The sequence below is a fragment of the Oncorhynchus masou genome, chromosome 28, assembly GCF_036934945.1.
Source record: "Oncorhynchus masou masou isolate Uvic2021 chromosome 28, UVic_Omas_1.1, whole genome shotgun sequence".
Lineage (NCBI taxonomy): Eukaryota > Metazoa > Chordata > Actinopteri > Salmoniformes > Salmonidae > Oncorhynchus > Oncorhynchus masou.
Window position 1 is genome coordinate 76315132 of NC_088239.1, and position 24224 is coordinate 76339355.

General features: G+C 39.6%; 2 protein-coding genes across 8 annotated transcripts in view; one reads left to right on the forward strand and one right to left on the reverse strand.

Moving 5' to 3' along the window:
- The window catches only part of dennd1a (DENN/MADD domain containing 1A), a 153878-nt gene extending 152379 nt beyond the window's left edge, over positions 1-1499 (reverse strand). For all 4 annotated transcript variants that reach the window (XM_064943393.1, XM_064943390.1, XM_064943392.1 and 1 more), the window contains exon 1: positions 1364-1499. In XM_064943393.1, coding sequence (XP_064799465.1) covers positions 1364-1380 — 17 coding nt within the window. In that variant the 5' untranslated portion in view covers positions 1381-1499. The remainder of the gene's footprint in view (positions 1-1363) is intronic.
- A 9439-nt stretch (positions 1500-10938) lies between these two features.
- LOC135518313 (LIM/homeobox protein Lhx2-like) lies at positions 10939-23207 on the forward strand. Of its 4 annotated transcripts, none has more exons than XM_064943394.1 (6): positions 10939-11514; positions 11711-11978; positions 12979-13181; positions 13697-14082; positions 18473-18678; positions 20791-23207. In XM_064943394.1, exons 2-6 carry the CDS (start codon positions 11772-11774, stop codon positions 21085-21087), a joined length of 1299 nt encoding a protein of 432 aa, XP_064799466.1. In that variant the 5' UTR covers positions 10939-11514; positions 11711-11771; the 3' UTR covers positions 21088-23207. The 4 variants fall into 4 exon arrangements, with proteins under 4 accessions (XP_064799466.1, XP_064799467.1, XP_064799468.1 ...); XM_064943395.1 differs by having other exon boundaries at positions 13700-14082; XM_064943396.1 differs by having other exon boundaries at positions 11816-11978.
- Positions 23208-24224: the final 1017 nt, after the last annotated feature.

Here is a 24224-nt window from a genome sequence, read left to right on the forward strand (position 1 = left end):
CTATTTGCAACCCATGGAAACAACTTGAAAGACAATGACCAAAAAAATTAAAATCCTCAAACGTTTTGGTGAGAAAGCTGCACTGCTCTGTCCACAGACCTTGTGATTATTATTGAATGTATTAGGTTACAAAATCCACTTTTTTATATGTAATGTTAATGATACGTTAGAGAAAAACCCTACTGATCGATTCAGAACACAAAGAATCAGATGTGTCCTGCTAAAATGTATTTTATAACATAAGGAATTGAAATGTCATCAACAAAGGGCATTTTCACCCACTCTGGGCAAAGTGGGTGAGTACACTAACACAGGATACAATGGTGTCACTTTTACAGGGAACTATCTTCCACAGTGAAGGAAGAAGGGTAAGGGAAGTGTTTTGTTGGACACTTGCCATTTAAATGGAAAATATAGTACAGTAGGCCTATAGGGCAAAATAGCCTAAGATTAAGTGTACTTTCAGTAATATACTACTTCACAAAGGCCATAAAACTACCACTGTAACATGGTGTTCTAATAAGAGGCAAAGTAACTTTGGTTATCTGAAATAAAAACAAGATCATGCCTTTTGGGTTTTAACACAAGACACTGATATCATTGACAGAAATGAGGGCCTCTGTTGTAACATGACAGTTATTGTTTTACTGCCATTGGATGAGTTTGGTGCAGACCTAGGCTACTGTCAGTCAACGGACAGGTCATTGAGTAGCCTATTCATACTGCATCAGAAAAGTCCATATAATTAACTTTACAGGTCACCTGCATAGTTGCCACACATAGGCTCGGCTACTGTAGCCTATTGTACCGGAAGCACAATGTAAAGTTACCCTTGTCCATTTCAGTGATACATGACAAGCAATACAATGTAGCAATTGTCGCTGGCACCATTTTAATGACGGGCGGAAAGGCCATTGAATCAATACGCCAAAACATCGGTTCATTCCGCAATTGGCATGTTCCAATACATTGAACTCATTCCATCCACAGAACTTATGTCCTGTAGGCATGGATGTGGTGTAAAACCGGTTACATAAATAGACCAACCCTGTCTGCCTCAAATGTTTACATTCCCTTCCATACATTGTCGAGAGCTAGACAGCGGGGCATATTGAGAAAGCAGAGATGTATGCATATCCATAGTTGAGTCCTCTGCATACAGTATTGTGGCATACTCTCATTGATGAGCAAATATTACTATTTTTCACTAAATGCTCAATGTTCCGGTAAACAAGTCGTTCAGTCTGTCGCAACAAGTCCAGGCCTTGCACTGCCTCGCTCTCCCTCCCTCTTAACTCGCGCAAACAATGTATCCTATTAGCATTTGGGAAACAAGGGAAAGGAAAAAAGAAACTGCTCTTACTTGATACGGGACCCCATTTTTATGTCTCACAGTGTCCAAGTCTAGTGTCGTTTATATGGGGCGTTGATCCGTTTTTCGAGGGCTATTTTTCTGATAGCCCGTCAGAACGTCCTGGGTATCGCCATGGTCTCCTCGAGCGGATCACGCTACCACCGCACATTGAACCGTGGGACTTGTAGTCCCGTAGGAGCAAAACATGTATGAATCTGCAACCTAGCGCTGCCTCCCTATGAACTACATGTACCACAAAGCCAATCTTCGGCTACGTTTCAGTCGCATGATGCAGACGAAAGGAGCCGTTTAATTTGCCACAGTAGAATGAAACAGTGATTACCTAACAAAAGTGCTTGACAATGCACTATCCAATTTTGTTCTGTTCACACATACTGTTTTTCTCAGTATGATGAACTCTACATTCTAAGAATGCTCTGTCCATTGACGCACGGGACAAAATGTGCCGGTTGGTTCATTGTGCAATGTCATCCCTTTATCATTGCCAGCAAGTCCAGAGCATACATGCTGCAGTTCGAGTTTCCGTTATGCTCCCACTCACTCCTATTACACTGGTGGCTAGTGGTGGGGAACTATAGTTCGAGTCTCGACACTTTCTCCTGCTACAGTGAGACTGGGATGGAAACAATTGCAAATGTCCACAATGTGATATTTGATAGCTGCTTTATATATACTGTATCTTCTTTCATATGAATGTATACTAAAGTTTTATAAAACTGCAGTTATTTATTTTGATAGCCTAATCAGCCGCCTAGTTGTTCTACAGTTAGGCTAGAACTGTAGAATGATGCAAATTATTTTTTAAATTGCACTTGTAGGTGACCTTGCAACCTCTGTTTCAGAAAATATCATTCAAAGTAATGTACAACTAACTTTTGCGCATATTGCGCTCAATTCAAGTGTGCTTCTCAAGTTATTAGAATAAAAGTGCTATTTCATTTTCGCAAGAAAAATAAATCATAGTTGCGTTTTAAAAAATGTGGATCGTGTTGACAAGGATATGAGATGTTGTTGTCCTTGGTTGGAAAATGATAGGCTACACACCAAATGTGATTTGACTAAGAAATCACAAGAAATAAAAGTGCAAATGAATAAGATATAGGCTACAGTAGGTCAATTCGTAATACAAAAAAACACGACTTTTTAGATGACCCTTGAATTAATGCTATGGATTGCATCGAATTTGTATGCCCAAATTGCTCGTTTCGTTAAGAATGCTGTGCGATACTAATGAGCCTAATCAAAATGACAAAGTCATTATTTGCATTAAAGTGTTCCAAGTCATAACACATTAGTTACACTTAACATGATGATGATTTAACGATTTCATTGTTCACATTCAATTACTTTTATTAGCTCTCTCTCTCTCTCTCTCTTTGTATTCTAATGTGGAAATGAGCCTGGTATTGTCAACATTAGCATAAGATGAATGATTATATTACTAAGAGATAAGCATCTGAAAGATACGGAAGAACATAACATATTGATATGCTCTTACACAACTTTAATGTGTTTTCGTAAGTAAATTGTTCCAAATATCGGTTGGCCTGAGATGCACAATTAAAAACGTCTAAAAACCCATCGGTCAAGAGAAATTGGGTCACTGTGTTCAGACACCCCCCCCCCCCCATTAGGCTATGTGTTGTGTACTCTCACCCTTATAAGGACATTACCACAAGTCACGAAGCCAACACTTTGGAGAGTCTCTCTAACTCTCTTTACGGTCATTTTCTCCTGTTGGACAGGTTTTCAAACAGATAGGCCTAATCGACTTTCTTTTCTTACTGTACATGTTTAGCTGTGGACCACATCAATGTTTTCAAATCCAGGTGTTTTTAGGTGCCAACATCTCATTCAAATGCACATTAGTCCATCGTCCATATTCCACGGCTGTGGTTTGGTACTCATGTGACATGCAGGCTTATTGCGAAAGCACCTGAGTGGCCTTATATTCTGTTATTCACAATGTATGTGGTTCTTGTCTGACTATATGAAATGAAATATAAATTGGTTATAGGACTTGAAGATGCATATTTCATATGATGAGATAGAGGATCTTATTTCTAATGCCAGTTTATTGGTGCACTCGTTAATGTACATAATGAATAATAATACAGCGCAACTCAGGAGAACATCGTGAAATATGATTTTATCATACTTAATTGGCTTTTAGCTTATTATTAAACAATTAAACATATGTGTATACATTTAATGCATTGTGCATGCGTTCATAACCATCCACCACCCACCACCCCCAAGATGCCCCCCTCTCTTTCTACTTCTCTTTCTTTCCATCCCTCCCTCTCTCTCACACTGTCTTTCCCTCTCCCACTCTCTCGCTCTCAGTTCAATTCAATTCTCTCTCGCTTCCTCTCTCTCTCTTTCACACACACACACACACAAACACACACACACACACACACACACACACACACACACACACACACACACACACACACACACACACACACACACACACACACACACACACACACACACACACACACACACACACACACACACACACACACACACACACACACACACACACGCAGACAGAGAAATCCAATTTCCCCTTCATTTTAAACGAACAATGAGGATTAGGGTGAAGGATTTAAATGTGGAGTGGGCTTTTTCGTTCGGTGTATCGGAAGGGAAGGCAAAGGGAAAGTCCTGAACTTATTAGCGAGTAAAGTTGGGGTCCCAGCCCAAAAACAGAAAAATAACAATATATCACTAAATTCATTCTAGTCGCGCAAAGTAAACCCCTTGCGCGCAAGTAAACGCGTAGTGTTGAAACAACATCATAGCGCAGTTTTTAAATTATAGATGCACTTGAATTTAAAGACTAGAGAGCATACAAATATTGACGTTTTCTATTCAATCAAAGAAAACGTACATATGAATAACGATTTCTAGTCAATGCCTAGGGCCACAACCAAAACAGTTGAGTTGATTCCCAATTGTAATGCCAACGAGGCGACTTTATAGCAAGATGGTTGGCCTCTGCGTTGATAATACATTGGATTGCTGCAATTTTTTGTTCCATTTGAATTAGTTGATTATTCCATATGCTATGAGTATCTTATTATTAATTAGACTCTCCATATCAAGAAATAGAAATAATATATTATTATTGGAAATGTAAAACTGACATGTGAAAGCGAACAATGGGGAGCTGTGCCACAGTGCCAGGCGCGCACGCGCACGCGCACGCGCTTTGATCATGGTCCCTGAATCCAGTGAGCCCCAAAAATGCAGGAACCTTGGTGACAAGGTGCATCATAAATTACGCACGAAGGGGAATCCAAAAGGATGTAGACTTCCAGACATTGAGAGATTAAACAAAAGATTACCAGCGACATGAATACATATAACACATAAATAACGGTTTTGAAAGATCTTTATACTTTTACCAAAAAAAAATAAACTAACAAACATGAGACAAAAGTATTAGTGTGTTGGTGCTGGTGTTGCTGGTGGCGTTGGTGTTGGTATTGGTGGTGCTGGTGCTGGTGTTATTGGTGGTGGTAGTGCTGGTGGTGCTGGTGGTGGTGGTGCTGCTGCTGCTGGTAGTGGGCTGACCTGTGCACAGGGAGACGGAGGTAATCTGCTTTATCCACAGGTGGGAATTTATTTAAAGCTCCAATTTAGTCATTTTGATCTCAATATCAAATCATTTCTGGGTAAGAATTAAGTACTTTTCTGTGATTGTTTTCAAGTCAGAAAAAAAAAAACAGCTTCTTAGCAAAGAGCAATTTCTCAAGCAAGAAATTTGCTGACTGTCTGGCAGTTGTCTGAGTGGGGAGTGGAAAACTGAAAATTACCTGTTATTGGCAGAGAGGTTTGGAACTCTTTTTTTCTATTGGTCTATTAACTAATTAACGGCCTGGTGTGTCACCAGGCAGGGGAAAACTCCATCCCACCAAAACAGGCTGACCTTTCAGGTGGTCTTTTCAAACAGCCATCACACTAAAAACCATTATCATAATTTCCACAATTTCACAGTATTATTCCAACCTCAGAGTGTGGAAATATATATAAAACACAGGAAATCACGTTTTGACCGCATTGGGCCTTTAAAGAAGATAAGAGCACATGTTGGAGAGTGAGAATACAAGATACCACTAAACTCTGTTCAACAAATCCTCACAATATCATATTTTATCCACGCGCGCAGACGTGGGTAACTTTATGTTTAATGCATGAGCTAACATTATTCCAGACAGAAGACGTAAATGATAAATATGCATTTATTCAATTAAGGGTATTACATGAGTTTTTATTTGCATACGGATTTAGGACGTACCAAGGCTCTTTCGTGTTTGTGCTACGAGGGGGGCTTTTCTGCGCCTCCACGTTATTTTAATTGAATAGATTACAGATAGGCTGTATGTGTAACTAAATCCTACCATAGTACACCTTGATACACGTCGAAATCCCGAGGTATTTGAGTTTAGGTATTCAATGTAAAATCATGTAGACCTTTCGTAACGGTTTCTTTTCAACTGTTGGTATCTCATTGTTGCAAGTTAATTGATTTCACTGGTCTTCTTATAATGTTGTTTGTTAAGCCGTCATATGCTGTTGTAATAGGCTATTCTAATTTACACATTGTTGACCCAACATCGAGTTAAATATTACTCAGCAAGTGATATTCGGATCCCTTTTACCTCAAACAAGTGGAGAGGATTAGAAATGTTATTTAAGTTCACTCGTTCGTTTTCGTTTGTTGTTTTACAACATATTTCCAAAGTGAACTTCTGTGCTAAGAACAAATAAATGACATTATCCCATATGTACGATTATCTCCCCCTATTTTAAATTATAGAGCTAACTAATACCTGAGAGGACACTTTTAACATCTCTCACACCCAAAGGCCGATAAACAGGTTTCATATTTTGAAATTAACATGTAGAGTAGGATGAAATGAACATTCAATCGTGTAAACAAACATGCATTATGTTTTGAAATATGTCCAATAAGTTAGATAATCCATGCTGTGCCATTTGGCAACCTGCAGAAATCAGCTTTTTCTAATACGCCATATCACTCCTGAGCGAGAAATAGAGTCGCTGGCGCATGTTCAGCGGGTGGCGCTACAGACCCACACACACGCTCAGGGGCGCGCACGCACAAACAAGCACTAATTACATAAATCAGAAGTGAGTGGTTGAAGTATTCAATGAAGAGGGAAATGATAAGCTACAAAAAGACCTCAGTTCACATCGATTGGGAAATCTCAAGACACAGCACCTAAAAGGGCAAAATATTTATTATTTTCCGAGTCATTAGGATATTCTTGTGTTTGTTTTCACGATGAGCTCCAAAACTTAATAACTACATCAAAACCCAAATAGTGTGTGGTGTTGGATGTTTGGATAAAAGCTGCAAACATCATTGTTTCTCACTCAAAAGATCCGAAGGACTTTATTTTTTTTCCACGATCCTTCTCCAATCCATTATTTGCTCAGGCTCTTCGCTTCGGGAGGTTAAGTAGGCCTAAGTGATACACAATAACATATCGTTTGAATGTATGAGCGAAAATGTGCCATATGCTTCGCCAGTCTTGGCAGCAGGCGCTCGCGCCTTTGGCAAGCGCAAAGACTCCAAGCCTGTCAATGTGAAAGTGTTGGACATGCTTAAATGTTATCCTTGAAGCCTCCAACACTGAATCAGAAACACATGCAACCTACCACTGAATTCTCTCCTTTCTCACGTCACAGGCCCATTCTCTCGTTTGACACTGACCCCGCCTATTTGAATAGGCCTATCAATTAAATGTGTCTTATTAATTTTGAAGAACAAATAAATAGTTCAGCTCAATTTTACTCAGTGATTTAGCAAAACCTCGTCTTGCCTTGTCCCGCCCTTTTTTAATACACGGGAAATATTCTCAAGGTAGATGTTCACTCTAAGTAGTCATGAAGTTAATACCCCACTTCCCCACGATATCACAGATCTCATTAAGAGCTGTTTGAAGCGCACGCACTGATAAATAAGGACCGAAGCAGCACGCGGGCCAAAAATATATACTAACGAGGCTCGCTCAAACTCAAGGATATACTGGGGAGACATTCTCATTCAATGAGAGAACCAGGTGATGTTTGTGAGTTTCTCTGAGTGGAAGAAACATCAACAATGTGATGGACTTAACTGACATAGCCTACAGATACGATACTGTACATCCTTAAATACTTGAATGTTGATAGCCTAATGGAGTCATTGTGCAGGGATGATACAGGGAAAAATGTCTCCTGCGTGTTTTTTCCCCAGCTGTTTGATAAAACATAATATTTGATGTGACATTAAAGGGAAATTTCAACAATTATCAATTTCATATTCATCTCCATCACCACCCCAACATCAACATATGTGAAAATAGTATAAAACAAATATGTAGTAAAAAGATGTGTTTCCAGTGACATCATCAAGCAATTAGAAGACTATTAGTAGGCAATGCCTACTCACAATTGGTTAAAATCACATGATGCACACCGATTATGTCATGTGAAACACTTATCTTCCTCTACTTTTTTTTACAACAAAACATAGAAACGCCAATTTTCACATATGTTGATGTTGGGGTGGTGCTGCAGATGATTTATATAAAGTTTAACATTTTTGAAAGGTCCCTTTAAATTAACCTAAGCCAAGATAAATTATGCTGGTGAGGATGGGTATCCTCAAAATAATCTATTAATTGGAGAATTATGAAGTAGGCCTATAGCAAAATATGCACTGCTTTTTGTTACTGTTCATTTCTTTACCACAAAACTGTAAGAAAATAATGCAAACGAGTTGTTCATTGTGGTTGTAGCATAACCCCATGTAAAAATATGACATGGAAATGCATAAACTGTATTCACTGATTTAATGTCTATAGGAAAACTATAGGTTATTTGAAAGCCTATGTTTCATTAAGTAAATGTCCATAACATAATGTGTGATTAGTAGAACTATTATGTATATTATCTCTGATTAGTTAGTAAAACGATTATCTTGACGAGACATTCATTAATTGTATGTTGACTGAGGTCGCTACTGTATAAAGTGAAACGCCTAATATTATATTTATTTGTTTTATGGGACGCTGCAAATGTTTGAATGTTTGGCATATGTTTGGCACTACGCTGTGTCCAGCAGCATTCTAAGCAGAATAATAATATTGTGTCATCAATTATGGCCATGTGTACAGCACCGGGACCCCTGAGAATACGACGTTTTCTCCCGGTGTGTTTCAGAAGACCAAGTTATCCAAGGCAGACGGGGTGCGTTACGAATCGCAAACGATGCAATACACGTCTCATTTACCACGCGAGCATTTGTGTGTCGACAGTATAGGCTCCCAGCTTCGCGTGACTAAACGAAACTAATCCTCACATAACAAGCAAAGTAACACTTTTTGGTTGAGTGATAGCACTCTTTACATCCATGCTGTCTTTATTGAGGATTGTTGGTGACATGAACGTGTAATCGGCCTATAGGCAATGTTTATGTACATAGCAACTGATTTACCTATTTAAATAATAGCCTACTACCCTAAGAAAAATAACTATACGTAGGTATTCAAATAACACAGAATGAATCCTAATTATTATTAGTATAGCCTATTGTTATTTGTCAAATTTTGTTATTTTTATAGCTAAGAAAAAATAAGTTTTCCAGGTGGATAAAATGCGTAAATATCTATGTCAAGTGTATGGCATAACCCAAGAATAAGCACATTCGTATTGCTTTATGTGGCTAAATTAAAACAACCAATGTTCCCCTCAAAAAAAATTACGAAATAATTAAAAACAAATTTGGATGCCTCATTTGGCCACCCATCAATGAGTCCCAGAAAGTTAGCCAATATAGCCACAGCCAGATGAAGAAATATGGAGGTAAAATCAGTGTAAGGACACGATCAATGGCTGTTAATTACATGGATTAATCACAAGCTATTCTGCTGCAGCCCCGGCGCTGGTGGTATGATGTCGGGGGCGACCGAGAGCCCCGGTCCCCTGCGGCCGAAGGCGTTGTTCTTCTTTGTTGTAGTTTAAGTCACGGCTGTTGCGACGGAGCTGGTCCGGCCATTGTGTTGTCCAATGTGCCTGTTGGGGTTGCGAACAGATGGTCCAGGAGTCAGCGGCTGCAGCGAAAGGATGACGTCGCTAAGAGGTGCAGTAAGGTAAAGAAGGACCTGTGATTTGTTCACCTGTCACTTTCCCTTTGTTGAGATGGATGGCACTCCACCGCGGAGTCAGACATTGACCGTCTGTCTGGGGTGTAGTTTGCCCAATAGTTCATTTTCGATTTTCTCATTCTTCTTTTACACAATCAGTTGGCAAGGCTAAACTACAAATTATTACAATTAATAAAAACAACAATGGTGTCATTATGTTAATAGTGATTACAGTTAAATAACAAAACAATGGAAAAACAAACAATGATTTTCTGTAACTTTTCTGAGATGGACGAAAGATTAGCTTACTTAATATCACACACGCCGCGGGCACGCATATTAACACACACACACACGCACACGCACACGCGCACACACACACTCCACACACACACACACACACACACACACACACACACACACACACACACACACACACACACACACACACACACACACACACACACACACACACACACACACACACACACACACCACACACACACACACACACACACACACACACACACACACACACACACACACACACACATACACACGGCACTGTGCCAACCATGCCATAGTGCGTTCCCATTCACCATCCAATGTGATAAACTCAGAAAGCATAATAATGTTCGTTATATTATAGCCAAATCCGAGTATTCTGTTTTCAAATTCAATCAATAAGATTGTAAACAGTATGCTATTCGTTTCAGTGAAATATAATTGTTAATGCATGAGCTAAGTCTATTTCCAGACTAGGTAGATCCCTCACACAGCCCTAGTGTAGTTTGGCAATGACACAAATGGGAGTGTGATTGAATTCCAGCATCTATAAGTTACTAATATTTCTTAGATTTTCGTTTAGTTTTAGTTTAGTTTATTGAATGGTGTACACATAATTGTCAGCTAAGAGCTGAATTGCAGTGTACAGTCCTAAAGAAATAATTACATAAAGAAATAAGGTTTCTACTGTAACGTGGATACCATGGTTCTGACATCACACCATTTCCAAAAACTGGAGACCTTACCATAACTTTTTACGCGCAAATACGTTTTGAATAGGTTATTCGTGTTTGCTAATGTTTATGCGTTGTTATGTAAACACTAACTGTCCTGAGATTAAATTACATGAAAAGTCAAAATATAATAATAATCCTTTTGTCTTTTATAGAAATGAATAAAACGTGATAATCATCTCAGTGACATCGAAGACCACAAGGAAACAATAACGCTGAACAACACAAGAAGACATAACGGTCTTCATTTGGGCTTTTACATTTAAAACTCGAGCAATATTGAAATAAGGATCATTTTGGTGACGTTTGCAAACCAATGAACGAGTGAAATAGCTGCGTGACGTACAAGTCCCCGTAGAAAAGGCGCGGAGTGTAGCTATAGGTACGGAGAAGGTGGGAAGCGAAACGAGGCTGTGAGGCCGGTGCGGAGAGTCTTGATAAGAGATTTGTACTCATCGAACCAACTCCTCCTCCTAAATTGCACACACACACATAGAGCTCAGTGATCGCTTTGCCGAAGAGCTGGATACCTGTAAGAAAAGAACGTCTGTTTTGTAATAACCAGTGCTGGACACGAACAATTGTGCGTTTTTACGCATTCCTTCCTTGCGTTTGTTATTCTGTTATATTCGATCGATATTCGTCGGTTTTGAAATGTTTTGCGCCAGCATCCACAAGCAGTATTGAAATTCGCTGTTGTGAACTCAAGAGTGGAGGCCAGGATACTCACCACTACAATTCTACCGTGTTTTTAGTTGTTTTTTTCTTTCTGTATTGTCTCTTGGAATAATTTTTGCCTTGTCCATTTTGGTCGTAATGCAAGTTGAACGTTTGCAGTAGTCCTTGATCACTTTAATTCGATGACAGACTGAAATTGGTGCATTTTTGTGCATCTTGAAATCTGCAAGTTGAGCGCTGTTACTGGATCCAGAGTTTACATTGTGGTTTGCTGGTATGTTTCTATAACACTTCTGAGCTATTGTTTGTAAATAGTAGGATATTTTATATGATTTTCGTAACGTGTTCAAAGATGGTGTAAACTATAGCCTATATAGAAAACGTAATATTTACTCTAAGAATCCCTGCAATTACAAAGCACAGTGTTGTAAACGACAATGTTTTCTCAATATCTTTCTATTTTTTTGTAGCCTACCATCATTCTTGGCTTGGATTTTTTCTAAAACAATAGATTGGAGCCATTCACTTTAAATGCATGGGCTAAATGTGCGTCTCATGGAAGTTTTGGCCTGCAGATCTGAGGGAGACGCTTGCAAGTGTAGCCCTCCAGTCTCCACGATGCTCTTCCACGGGCTCCCCGGAGGCGAGATGCAGGGGGTCATCGACGAGATGGACCGGAGGGTGAAGGGCGAATCTACCGCCATCAGTTCGGCTATAGACATGGGGGAAACTGAGACGGTGGGTGAATGCCATTTTAAAGAAGGACCTGTGCTGTTCAGGCATGTGATAGCACACATAAATATTTCATTTCGACGGAATATATGCTTAGAAAGTGAACTTCGATTAAAATATAATTCTTTATAAGTTGGCAAGCAGCACTTAGCCGTTAGCCGTTCACATTTGCAAACCCTGTGTGCGTAAAGTATATTATTCATGAATTATTGGTTAGTATTTCGTATGCCTCTGGAAAAACATGCTAGCCTACAATAACTTTGTCGTTTGATTCACGAAGTTTCTTTCAGATGCATGTACATAGGCCCACTTAGAATTATGGTAAAAACTTTTACACTAAACATGGTCCTATGTCTGCCCATTTTAAGGCCATGCATGTTCATTCACAACCCAATAATTCAATCTAACAGATAATAATCTTGAGCACTTTGATAGCCTATGTAGGTGGGATATTATAAGAATTGTCCAAAATATGTAAAATCTTCCAGAAGCATTCTTTGCTCTAAACACAATTATAATGTTTGATATTTTATTATTTGTTTAATTGTTTATTAGGCCCAATCGAATATGTTTTGCAATAGGTCCCACGATTAATTAATTTGTGGTAATATTGAGTGTTTCATGTGAAAGAAATGTTGATAAGGATGCGAAATTACATTTATATATTTCTTTCATAATATATGATGTACATGTCTCAACAAACAAATATGGTTTCTGCTGCATTCAAATATTCCGGGCTAGGATTACGTGTTAGGCCTACCTTTTAGGCCGACGTGTTAGTTAGGCCTATGTGTTACATCATCCCACATTTAGGGTATATCCAGTGTTATCATTTAATATATTGCTTTCATGGCTGTATCCCTAAAAAGTATATGAACACATATTAAATATGTGTGCGTAAAATGTTGACTATTATACGGTATTGGCCTTGACATCCATTGGTGATATACTATCAATAATGTGTTCTTATTGTAAACATAAAACTGATTTCCCATTCCCTGTTCAGAGTATGACGTCCATCAACAGCGACCGTGTGGCCTTGTGCGCGGGATGCGGGGGAAAGATATCTGACCGCTACTACTTGCTCGCGGTGGACAAACAGTGGCACATGCGCTGTCTCAAGTGCTGCGAGTGCAAACTAAACCTCGAGTCCGAGCTTACCTGTTTCAGTAAAGACGGCAACATCTATTGCAAAGAAGATTACTACAGGTAACCAAGACACAAGGCTACGCCTATGACAACAACAACAACAGGCCAAGCAAGCATGAAAACAAGAGCGACATCCAATTACGCCTACAACTAGCATACTTAGGCACCAGCTGCTGCTACTCCAATGACAAGCCTGTAACCGCTTTCAGAGAGTTAGTGATGGTATAGGCTAATGTTCCCAAAGCATGGTAGCTTGTTATCCATTTATTATATACACATTACAACAAATTAGCCTATGCTATTACGATTCTGGCAGGCCTGTGCTTGCTTTGGATGCTTTACTAGTCTAAACCAAAATATCATATTTGAAGTGGCAAAATGGCAAGAATACACAAACAAATATGAAGGCCTGAAGGCATGACACCTTTTACGCATGTTAATTAATATGCCTGTATTGCTTAAAAACAACTTTACATCAATGTTCTTCATCGTATTGTCCACAAACTAAAGTTTGCTGACCATGTTGTGAATCTAAATTCTGTACGTGTTTGTGTCATCCGCTCTCTTCTCCCAAGCAGGAGGTTTTCCGTCCAGAGGTGCGCCCGGTGCCATCTCGGGATCTCGGCGTCGGAGATGGTCATGCGGGCGAGGGATTTGGTCTACCACTTGAACTGTTTCACCTGTACTAGCTGCAACAAAATGCTCACGACCGGAGATCACTTCGGAATGCGGGACAGTCTTGTGTACTGCCGGCTGCACTTTGAGACACTCATACAAGGGGAATATCAAGCGCATTTCAATCACGCGGGGGATGTAGCCTCGGGCAAAGGACTTGGCGAGAGCGGCACGGGAAACTCGCTGGGGATGCAGTATTACAACGGTGTCGGTACGGGGCAGAAAGGAAGGCCGAGGAAAAGGAAAAGTCCCGGGCCTGGAGCAGATCTGGCTGCTTACAACGCAGGTAGGACGAGTTTGTATATACCGGTTACCCATGAATGGCATTATGGTCATCAACAAAAGTGCCACGAAGCAGTAACACACCGTTGTAATGCGGTTGACTAATGTTGAAATGAAAGAAAAAACGACTACTCTATTTCATAGTGTGTGTGATATCTCTATTGGAATGAAAGACAATTAAGAGTTAAAGAGTGGACTGATGGACTCATTTGAACTATTTTAGTTTGCTGAAAATACACTTCTGAAAAAGATCTGTCGCTTATTTCGATGGACTGGGTTGCCTACTTTCAGTGAGAAATATCATATTTTGTCTGAACCGTTTTGGGAAATACAAATGTCTATACAAACTTTGAAACGTTGGAAAACAATGAGCAGTTAATCAGTAGGCCTATGCATGAACTAAATGCTTCCATCAAATTGTACGTAATATTACACAATGTTGTGCTTTGGATGTTTTTACGCAGAGACTAAGCCTGCCGTATTTTTAATCTGACGGATATCTATGTTGATTTATGGAATAACTCACCTTTATTAGACTGCATTATTCTAACAAGATCTATTATTTGGTCAAAGGTGTGAGGGAAAATGTTGAAGTTCATTGGAATCCTCTGTTGATTTGTGGAATGGGAGCGCGCTTGGGCCTACTGATGCATCCACTTCCAATCTAATAGATTAAGATAAACTATCTATAATAAAGAAAAGCGACGAGATGAACTCGCATAGCCCACTAACTAAACGGCGTTAATGCATTCAAAGAGAAACTGCTTCTGAAGGCCTACTCAATTCTGCATGTCCTACACGAATATTCTGTATGTTCCATTTCAATATGCTACAGAGTGACGTGTGAATAATGAAATAATGTCTTGAAACACTCCATTGGATTATTATTGAAAATGTTACACTTATTTCCATTGAACATTTTCTCATACACGGTCGATTTAGTCTTCTAAAACCTCTCAAAACTTGGAACCACTCTCAAATCTCGTTAAAAAAAAGAGAGTGGTTCGATGTGAAAGATTTTTAGACGACAATAGAAGCAGACAAGTGGAAAATAGCTCAGATGGGGAGTAGGACTTCAAAAAAGATGAGAGAGAGAGGGGGAGACACGACCAAATTCCCAGCCCCACGTTCACTTGTTGAGCCTCGCTGTTTGTTGGGTTTTGGGGTCGGTAAATCAATGTCGGATTGCTTGTAGAACATGGGAGCACCTGTGTAGAATCCTGATTTAAACTTCCCCAGTGAGGCTGGAGAGCAAGTCTCCCACATCCAGTAATATGTTACCCCTTCATAAATAAAGAACCGACTTGCGCACCACCACGGAGCTCTTGTTCTGGGAAAAAACACACGACTGACATTTTGAAAAGCGATACTTGCTATTCAGTATGTCTACTTATCATTCACAAATTTAGTTACATGTGTAGGATCAGGACAATATGGATTGGCCTAATAAGGATAGGCCTAGATATGTATATCACAGGAGGCTGCAGAGGGGAGGACGGTTCATCATAATGGCTGGAACGGAGAAAATGGAAAGGAATGACACCATCATTCCACCAATTCCGCTCCAGCCATTATCACGAGCCCGTCGTCCCCAATGAACGTATATCTGTTTTTCGAGAAAAGGATACGATCTACAATCTAAATTTGTCTAGCTCTATAATGCGGCGGCATAAGGTGATTTGAATAAGAAAGGCGAAAAGTCGAAAGCCGCAGTAAGCACTTGAGTTAAACATGAATGGTAGCGCTAATAGTTAAAACATTGGATCCATTCTCTGGCATTCTGTTTTGGGAAAGAGATTTTGGATTTTTATTTGCATAACATTTTGTATAGTTCTGAGTGTGCTTCACTAACTATGAGCATGAAAATGTAATTAAATAATATTTATACATTATTTTAAAGACCTATTTTATAAACAAATTTAAAACAAATTGTCAGGATTGTGGTATAAAATTGATATATAAATGGGTACTATTATTTGCACAATTTCCTCCAAATCTGATATATAAATACATAAATAAACGATATATAAAATAAAGTCTAATTACATTTGAATGAAATACAGGTTTTCATTCTAAAACAAACGGACATAGGCCTGGACCTATCTTCCTTTTCTCTGACCCACTTCTTTGACCCTACATCTCAAATCTAATCCAATTCTAGCCTGCAGTGTTATACAATATAGAATAAGGCCTTTATTTTTCTTTCTTTCCCTTTTTCTTTCTTATTTACTTCCTTTCTTTCATTCTTTCGTTCTTTCTTTCTGTTTTGGGGTTTGCTGCCACCCGAGGGCGTTTGTTGACATACCCTTCACAATCATCAAGAGGTCCAGATTCTATCAAACCTTGGCTGCACTGCATCACACTGTTCCTTCACTGTGAAACATAAGTCTATCAAACCCTGGCTGCACTGCATCACACTGTTCCTTCACTGTGAAACATAAGTCTATCAAACCCTGGCTGCACTGCATCACACTGTTCCTTCACTGTGAAAAATAAGTCTATCAAACCCTGGCTGCACTGCATCACACTGTTCCTTCACTGTGGAAAAATAAGTCTATCAAACCCTGGCTGCACTGCATCACACTGTTCCTTCACTGTGAAAAATAAGTATATCAAACCCTGGCTGCACTGCATCACACTGTTCCTTCACTGTGACAAATAAGTATATCAAACCCTGGCTGCACTGCATCACACTCTTCCTTCACTGTGGAAAAATAAGTCTATCAAACCCTGGCTGCACTGCATCACACTGTTCCTTCACTGTGAAAAATAAGTCTATCAAACCCTGGCTGCACTGCATCACACTGTTCCTTCACTGTGGAAAAATAAGTCTATCAAACCCTGGCTGCACTGCATCACACTGTTCCTTCACTGTGGAAAAATAAGTATATCAAACCCTGGCTGCACTGTATCACACTGTTCCTTCACTGTGAAAAATAAGTCTATCAAACCCTGGCTGCACTGCATCACACTGTTCCTTCACTGTGGAAAAATAAGTCTATCAAACCCTGGCTGCACTGCATCACACTGTTCCTTCACTGTGGAAAAATAAGTCTATCAAACCCTGGCTGCACTGCATCACACGGCAGGGTAGGGTAGCCTAGTGGTTAGAGCGTTGGACTAGTAACTGAAAGGTTGCAAGTTCAAACCTCCGAGCTGACAAGGTACAAATCTGTCGTTCTGCCCCTGAACAGGCAGTTAACCCACTGTTCCTAGGCCGTCATTGAAAATAAGAATTTGTTCTTAACTGACTTGCCTGGTTAAATAAAGGTAAAATATTTTTTTTTTTTAAACGCTGTTCCTTCACTGTGAAAAATAAGTCTATCAAACTCTGGCTGCACTGCATCACACTGTCCATTCACTGTGAAAAATAAGTCTATCAAACCCTGGCTGCACTGCATCACACTGTCCATTCACTGTGAAAAATAAGTCTATCAAACCCTGGCTGCACTGCATCACACTGTCCATTCACTGTGAAAAATAAGTCTATCAAACCCTGGCTGCACTGCATCACACTGTCCATTCACTGTGAAAAATAAGTCTATCAAACCCTGGCTGCACTGCATCACACTGTTCCTTCACTGTGAAAATGCATGGCAGCAGCCATAACTCTGTGTTACGCCTTAAGGTGTTCATTTGGAAAAAGTCCTTAATATGCACTAGGCATTTCCCGTTGTATTATCTATTGACTCCTTTGGCAAATGGATTTGTTGTCCCCGTTTTTTAATGAGTGATTAGTAACACTTTACAGTGATTTTTCCAGTATATACAACAATTATTGTATTGTTACACTGTACTTACAGAAGCAAAAAGTGAACATGCTGTAAACTCAGTCTAATACTTTTTTACACTGTACTATTTACACAGTGATGAGAACACTAAAGATATGTGTTGCTACCCAGTAAATCTTGTGCGTTTTTCATGTCAACATATTATTTATTTATATGATTTATTATTTGTTTCATTTTCTCTCAGAGTTGTGGGTATTAAGGAGTAATGAGCTTTCCTGTCAACAAATAAGACACACGGTCTGTCTGCCGTAGCATTCACAAAAACAACAACAGCAACAACAACAACACATTGGACAACTCTGATTATGTAATCCCAATGAATCTAACAATAAATGTAATCTCAGTTAACACAGAAGTAAAATCTCGAATAATTTGGTCTGCTACGTGATACATTACTGTATCTATGCTTGAGATAAATTTAGAGTCCCGGGCGAATCTCGACCCGAGAATCTTCCCACGGGAGATTACAATAAATGAAATTCCATGAAAATGGTCAACAAAGTATCGTACATATCTTATTGTATCGTATTGAATCATATTTTATTGTATCATATCATATCGTAACCATAAACTAAACTGTGTGTGTTGTCCCGCCCCCTTCAGCGTTAAGTTGTAACGAGAACGATGGAGACCACCTGGACCGAGATTCCCACTACTCCTCCAGCTCCAAGTCCAAGCGCATGCGCACCTCCTTTAAACACCACCAACTGAGGACCATGAAGTCTTACTTTGCCATCAACCACAATCCGGACGCCAAGGACCTGAAACAGTTGGCCCAGAAGACAGGTCTCACCAAACGGGTGCTGCAGGTGAGAAAGAGGATTCATTTTATAAAGGATAATTATTTGCACACATGTATGTTATTGTATATAGTCCACTGCTGGGCCCATATTGAAAAAGTGTCTCAGACTATGAGTGCTGATCTAGGATCAGTTTGAAATAATATTAATAATAAAGATGATAAGGACAGGGGGTCCAGAACCTAGAGCAGCACTTCTACTATGAGACGAATACGGGCATTGATGCTCATTGGATAAGTGCAAACTGCCTTGATGCTCATTGGATAAGCGTGAGCTGCATTGCATTTAACCAGTCACGAATACTGTACATCATTCCTATTTGTTCGGGATATCTACATGCTTCGGTTTAGTGCACCACAGTCCCAATCCCACAGAATTAAATTCAACATGTATATACAGTATCTCTGAGCCCAAGCTACTGCATTTGTCAGATTGTTTTATCAAAAGGGAGGCTCAGTTTAGCAGTGGGATAGTGCATCATTTTATCCCGGTGATAATGTGTTAACCTTTGGGGCAAGGCAGCAATCCACATTGCTGTTGCCAGTTGCTGTTGCAAGGCTAGCTGTGTGGTTGCATTGATCTGGTAATGCTGTAATGTTTACCTTTGTGGAAATGTAATATTTAGGAGTATGATAATGTATTAACTGTGAGATGGGCTGATGTTGACTTACATCATGATAATGCTATTATGCTACTGCAAAATTATTGTTTAGTGGTGTTCAGTGGTAAGATAATGTGCTATATGTGCTGTGATAATGTGGTAATGAACCACATGATAATGTGGATAACAACCTGGGCCACATTTGATGGTAAAAAATACTTTAAAGTACTACTTAAGTAGTTTTGTGGGGTATTGTACTTTACTGTTTATATTTTGGGAAACTTTTACTTTTACTCCACTACATTCCTAATGAAAATATATACTTTTTACTCCATACATTTTCCCTGACACCCAAAAGTGCTTGTTACATTTCGAATGCTCAGGCAGGACACCAACATGGTCCAGTTCATGCACCTATCAATATAACGCGTTGTCATCCCTAATGCCTCTGATCTGGCAGACTCACTAAACACAAATACTGTGTTTGTAAGTGATATCTGAGTGTTGGTGTGCCCCTAGATGTCAGTAAATAAATAAATAAAAGACAACATTGTGCTGTCTGGTTTGCTTAATATAAGGAATTTGATGTAAAGCATTTACCTAACTTTTTACTTTTACTCAAGTATATGACTGTTGAGTACTTTTTCCACCACAGTACTTAAGCACATTTAAAACCAAATACTTTTAGACTTTTACTCAAGCAGTATTTTACCGGGTTACTTGACTTTTACTTGTCAATTTCTGTTAAGGTATATTTACTTTTACTCAAGTATGACTGCTGAGTACTTTTCCACCCACTATATGTGCACTTGTTTTAAATGTAGTAGTAGTAAATATTGACACAACATAATATTAGAAATTGCACTCGCTGAATCTGTACTGTGGTAATAAAGAAAATGATAATGGTGCAAAATGTCAAATCTATCAGGGAAGTTTTTGATTTATGTAATCGCTCAAGTAATACGATTATCCCAAACAAACTGGCCAAGCTATTTCCATCCCATTCAACATAATCAGCACAATTACACAAGAGTAAAAACATTTAGTCCTCACACAATCAGTAGAGATATCTCTTGGTATAAGTCATAGCCTATCAAGAGAGGACCCAAAGCTTTTTTAAATATTTTTTTTTATGTGAGAAAAAAAGTGTCAGCAAGTTATCGTACCAGCTGTTTAGCATTCGATAGGGGAATTCAAAAACACACAGCGGACCATTTGCACATTTATAAATAACTGCAAATGAGAAAAAACTGACATGCTGTAAAACACAGATATAATGAACAAAACGAGGACAACAAAGCCAGCGTTTGGCTTTGATGAATTCCATTTTTCATGTTTGTCGTTTTGATTTGAAACACTTTCCCCCCTCCCCCTCTCTCTGTCTCTCTCGCCCCCCCCCCTTCCACCCCCTCCCCGCTCTCTCTGTTCCCCCCCCTCCCCGCAGCCCTGCAGCTTCTGTTTCACCACACTAACACTTTTCTAATGAGCAAACATTTAAATATGTTTTTGGTTTTTTGAAGGTTTGGTTCCAAAACGCCAGGGCCAAGTTTAGACGGAACTTACTACGTCAGGAGAGCACAGGGATGGACAAGGTGTCGGACGGGTCCACTCTACCAGGGGGGTCGCCTTCGGGCCCCCACTCCGAGCTCTCCAACGCCTCAATGAGTCCTTCCAGCACCCACACCACCCTCACGGACCTGACAAGCCCCTCTATTCCGTCGGTTAACCCTCTACTAACCGCCGTGCCGGGGGGCATGGACCCCCACGACTCCATGAGTATGAGTCCTTCCCAGACCACCCTTACCAGCCTCTTCTGATGTTACCAACACCACCCCATCTCATCGCAGGCCACCCTTACCAGCCTATTCTGATGTCACCGACCCCAACACATCACAGACCACCCTTACCAGCCTTTTCTGATATTACCTACCCCATCCCAGACCACACTTACCAACCTCTTCTGAGGTCACCGATCCCACACCACCCCACCCCTCCCTAAACCCATCCAACACCACACCAGGTCACTCAAAGACTAAGAGACTGAAGAGAGAGACACTTAAATACATGATATTCCCCGTGGACCTCAGATTACTGCCCTGTCTATTTCTAGTCTTTGTATGAGTAGCAACTGAAGCCTTACAGAGCGGTCGGCTTGATTTCATCAAGAGCTGAAGATACTTTTTCTGTTTTCATCTTTGTTTCCTTTCCACGTTGGCTGACTGATACTATCGAGATGTAGATTCTCACTCCACCACCCCGACCACTCTGTTTCTAAGTAGAGTTTTTTTTAAAAATATATATAAAAAATAAAAAAAAGACAATGGAAAAGGACTGTGAAACTGAAATTGTATTTGGAAAAAACATTGGAGAGTGTAAAATGCAGATACAAAGTACTGTAGCAAGGTTATCCGGAAGACTCTAGCGTGCCTTATATATTTTATCACACTGAGGAATCCCTGATCGGATAGATGTCTGATCTAGGTGGCATATTTCTTGAAAGATTTGGTTGGAGGATGGGTGACCCACTGACAAACCGCGTTTGCTTACAACATGGCAATGAAAGCAATTCTACTTTACAATTCACTCTGCACACAGTGAGGACTGATCGATATAATAGAAATAGCATTGATGAGAATTAGAATTACATTGATAAAGTTAATATAAAGATATCATGGTCATTATCTTTTAGACTCAGTCATTGCTTGCAGTACACACCAGTAATAGTTGGTTACAACTTCGATATTTTGTAACAATAAACTGTCGTATGCGGAAATGAGATATAATGTATATTGATATCTGACTCGTTGCTTGATGGAATTGCAATGATACTATTTACAGTCACCATTTGAATACACAACACAAGTAGCTACAACATATCTAACTGTTTTCCAGCATCACACTGTTTGGTTTATGAATTGATAGCTGTAACATATGGATGAAGTTTTGATATTGAGATATTATCGGTCTATTTGAATATTGGCTCATTCGTCACTACATAAGAGTTTATATCAGTATAGTGCACCAGATACACTTCTACAGTATATTGTACCAAATGCACTTCTACACATCAAAGAGGGGAGTCATGCAAACTCACAAGCGCACACACACACACACACACACACACACACACACACACACACACACACACACACACACACACACACACACACACACACACACACACACACACACACACACACACACACACACACACACACACACACACACCGTACTTACCTCAGTCTGAAGGTCTTTCTATGTTCTTCTTGCTGAAACCCAGCACTCTGATTTTGATTCTCAAATTCCCCACAATGTAGGATTATAACATATAAGAAATGTGCTTAGAACTGAGATGCTTTATGGGTACATCTAACAATGGCACCCCTAATCTAAAAACATCTTAAAGACCACTTCTAAATACTTATTTGGAATTGTCCGCACAAAATTGTTCCTTGTGGGGACCTGTCTGAATATTGGTTTTGGTACAGAGAAACTAATCAGGGATTTGTGTGGTTGGCAAATAAACCAACTTTACCTGGGTCGTGTTCATTCGGACACACAGTAGCAAAACGTTTTGTAATGGAAAACGGAAATGAGCATTTCTTATTAGACAAATTCACGTAGTACCTCCTCGTTTTGGACTGTTGTTTTCCTGTTTGGTGCCTACTAGAAGCTGGTAGGACTAGAAGTGTTTCTGATATGGAGAATCAAGCTGCCTTCCTTTTGACTGTGACTACCTTTACTTATGGATGAGGATGGTGCTCTTACCTTATCTTTATCCTTGTATGCATGGAGAGCTGCTGTTGGGATTCAACATCCCTTTAACTACACAGTCTTTAGTTTGTTTGTTTGTCCTTCCATTCTTGTACAGTTGCCCCCTTTTGATGTACTTAAGCCTTCAGTTCTTTCAAAACATAAAATGGTGGACAAAACTTGACCTAGTCTGTTGTTTTTCTGAAGTTACTACCTATAGGATATCACACGCACACGCACTCACACACACACGATGCATGTGCACAGATGTGAACTTATATGTTTTTATTGTATTTGCTGTGTATAAAAGTAAGGATTACTTGTGGTGTTCCACAGGGTTCTATTTTCGGTTCGTTGGAGTCCGGTTGGAGGGCCACCTTGTCTTGAAAGAGAGATTGATATCCGCACAATATTGAATGCCCCAGCTGTTTTGTTGCTGTGAGAGACCACATTGTCTCAACATTGTTGCATGCCTTTTTCAAATGACATTTAAAAATAATTAATCCCAGTTGGATTATAATGTAATTTGTGTCGTTTAGCAGAAACTCTTATCCATAGCTACCTTCGGCATGAACATTTACAGGGAGTCTGAATGACAGTACAATTACTGAATGCATCTATCTTTTCTGTCCATATAGTTTTTTAAATACAGTGCTTCCACCCACACTAGGAAATCAGCTTGCTGTGGCTGGCAGCTCGCCAGAAAAATCTCACCATAAAATAGACGTTTCGTAGAGGGAGCCTTTCTCTTATGAGTTTGAGCAATATGTCTTCAATTTTCACATGGCACCAGCGTCATCCAGACCAGCTGAATCAAATTACTGAGGTCTGAAGAATGTTCTCTTAAAAACGTATTCAAATAACTTTGGTAAAATAAATATAAACTGAAGCTTTTAACGGTCATATGTTTTTTTTCTCTTTAATGGCCCTCTTGCTCGGTTTTTGGCCTTAAGTGATCCTGTACAGAAAGAGGGGTATTGATCGAAAAGGAAGAGTGAGAACACAGGAAGTCTGCAGTTTTGAAGTTTTAAGGTATTGTCAACAGCAAAAGGTCAATAGTACAGGTAATTGTTAATGTGTCCACAAGTTGATCATAATAAAAATGGTTTGACTTTAAAAAAAAGTTGGCTATATTATTTACCATTATTTACCACCTGGGATCTACGAAGAAATTACAATGTCATGAGAGGAAATGTACTCT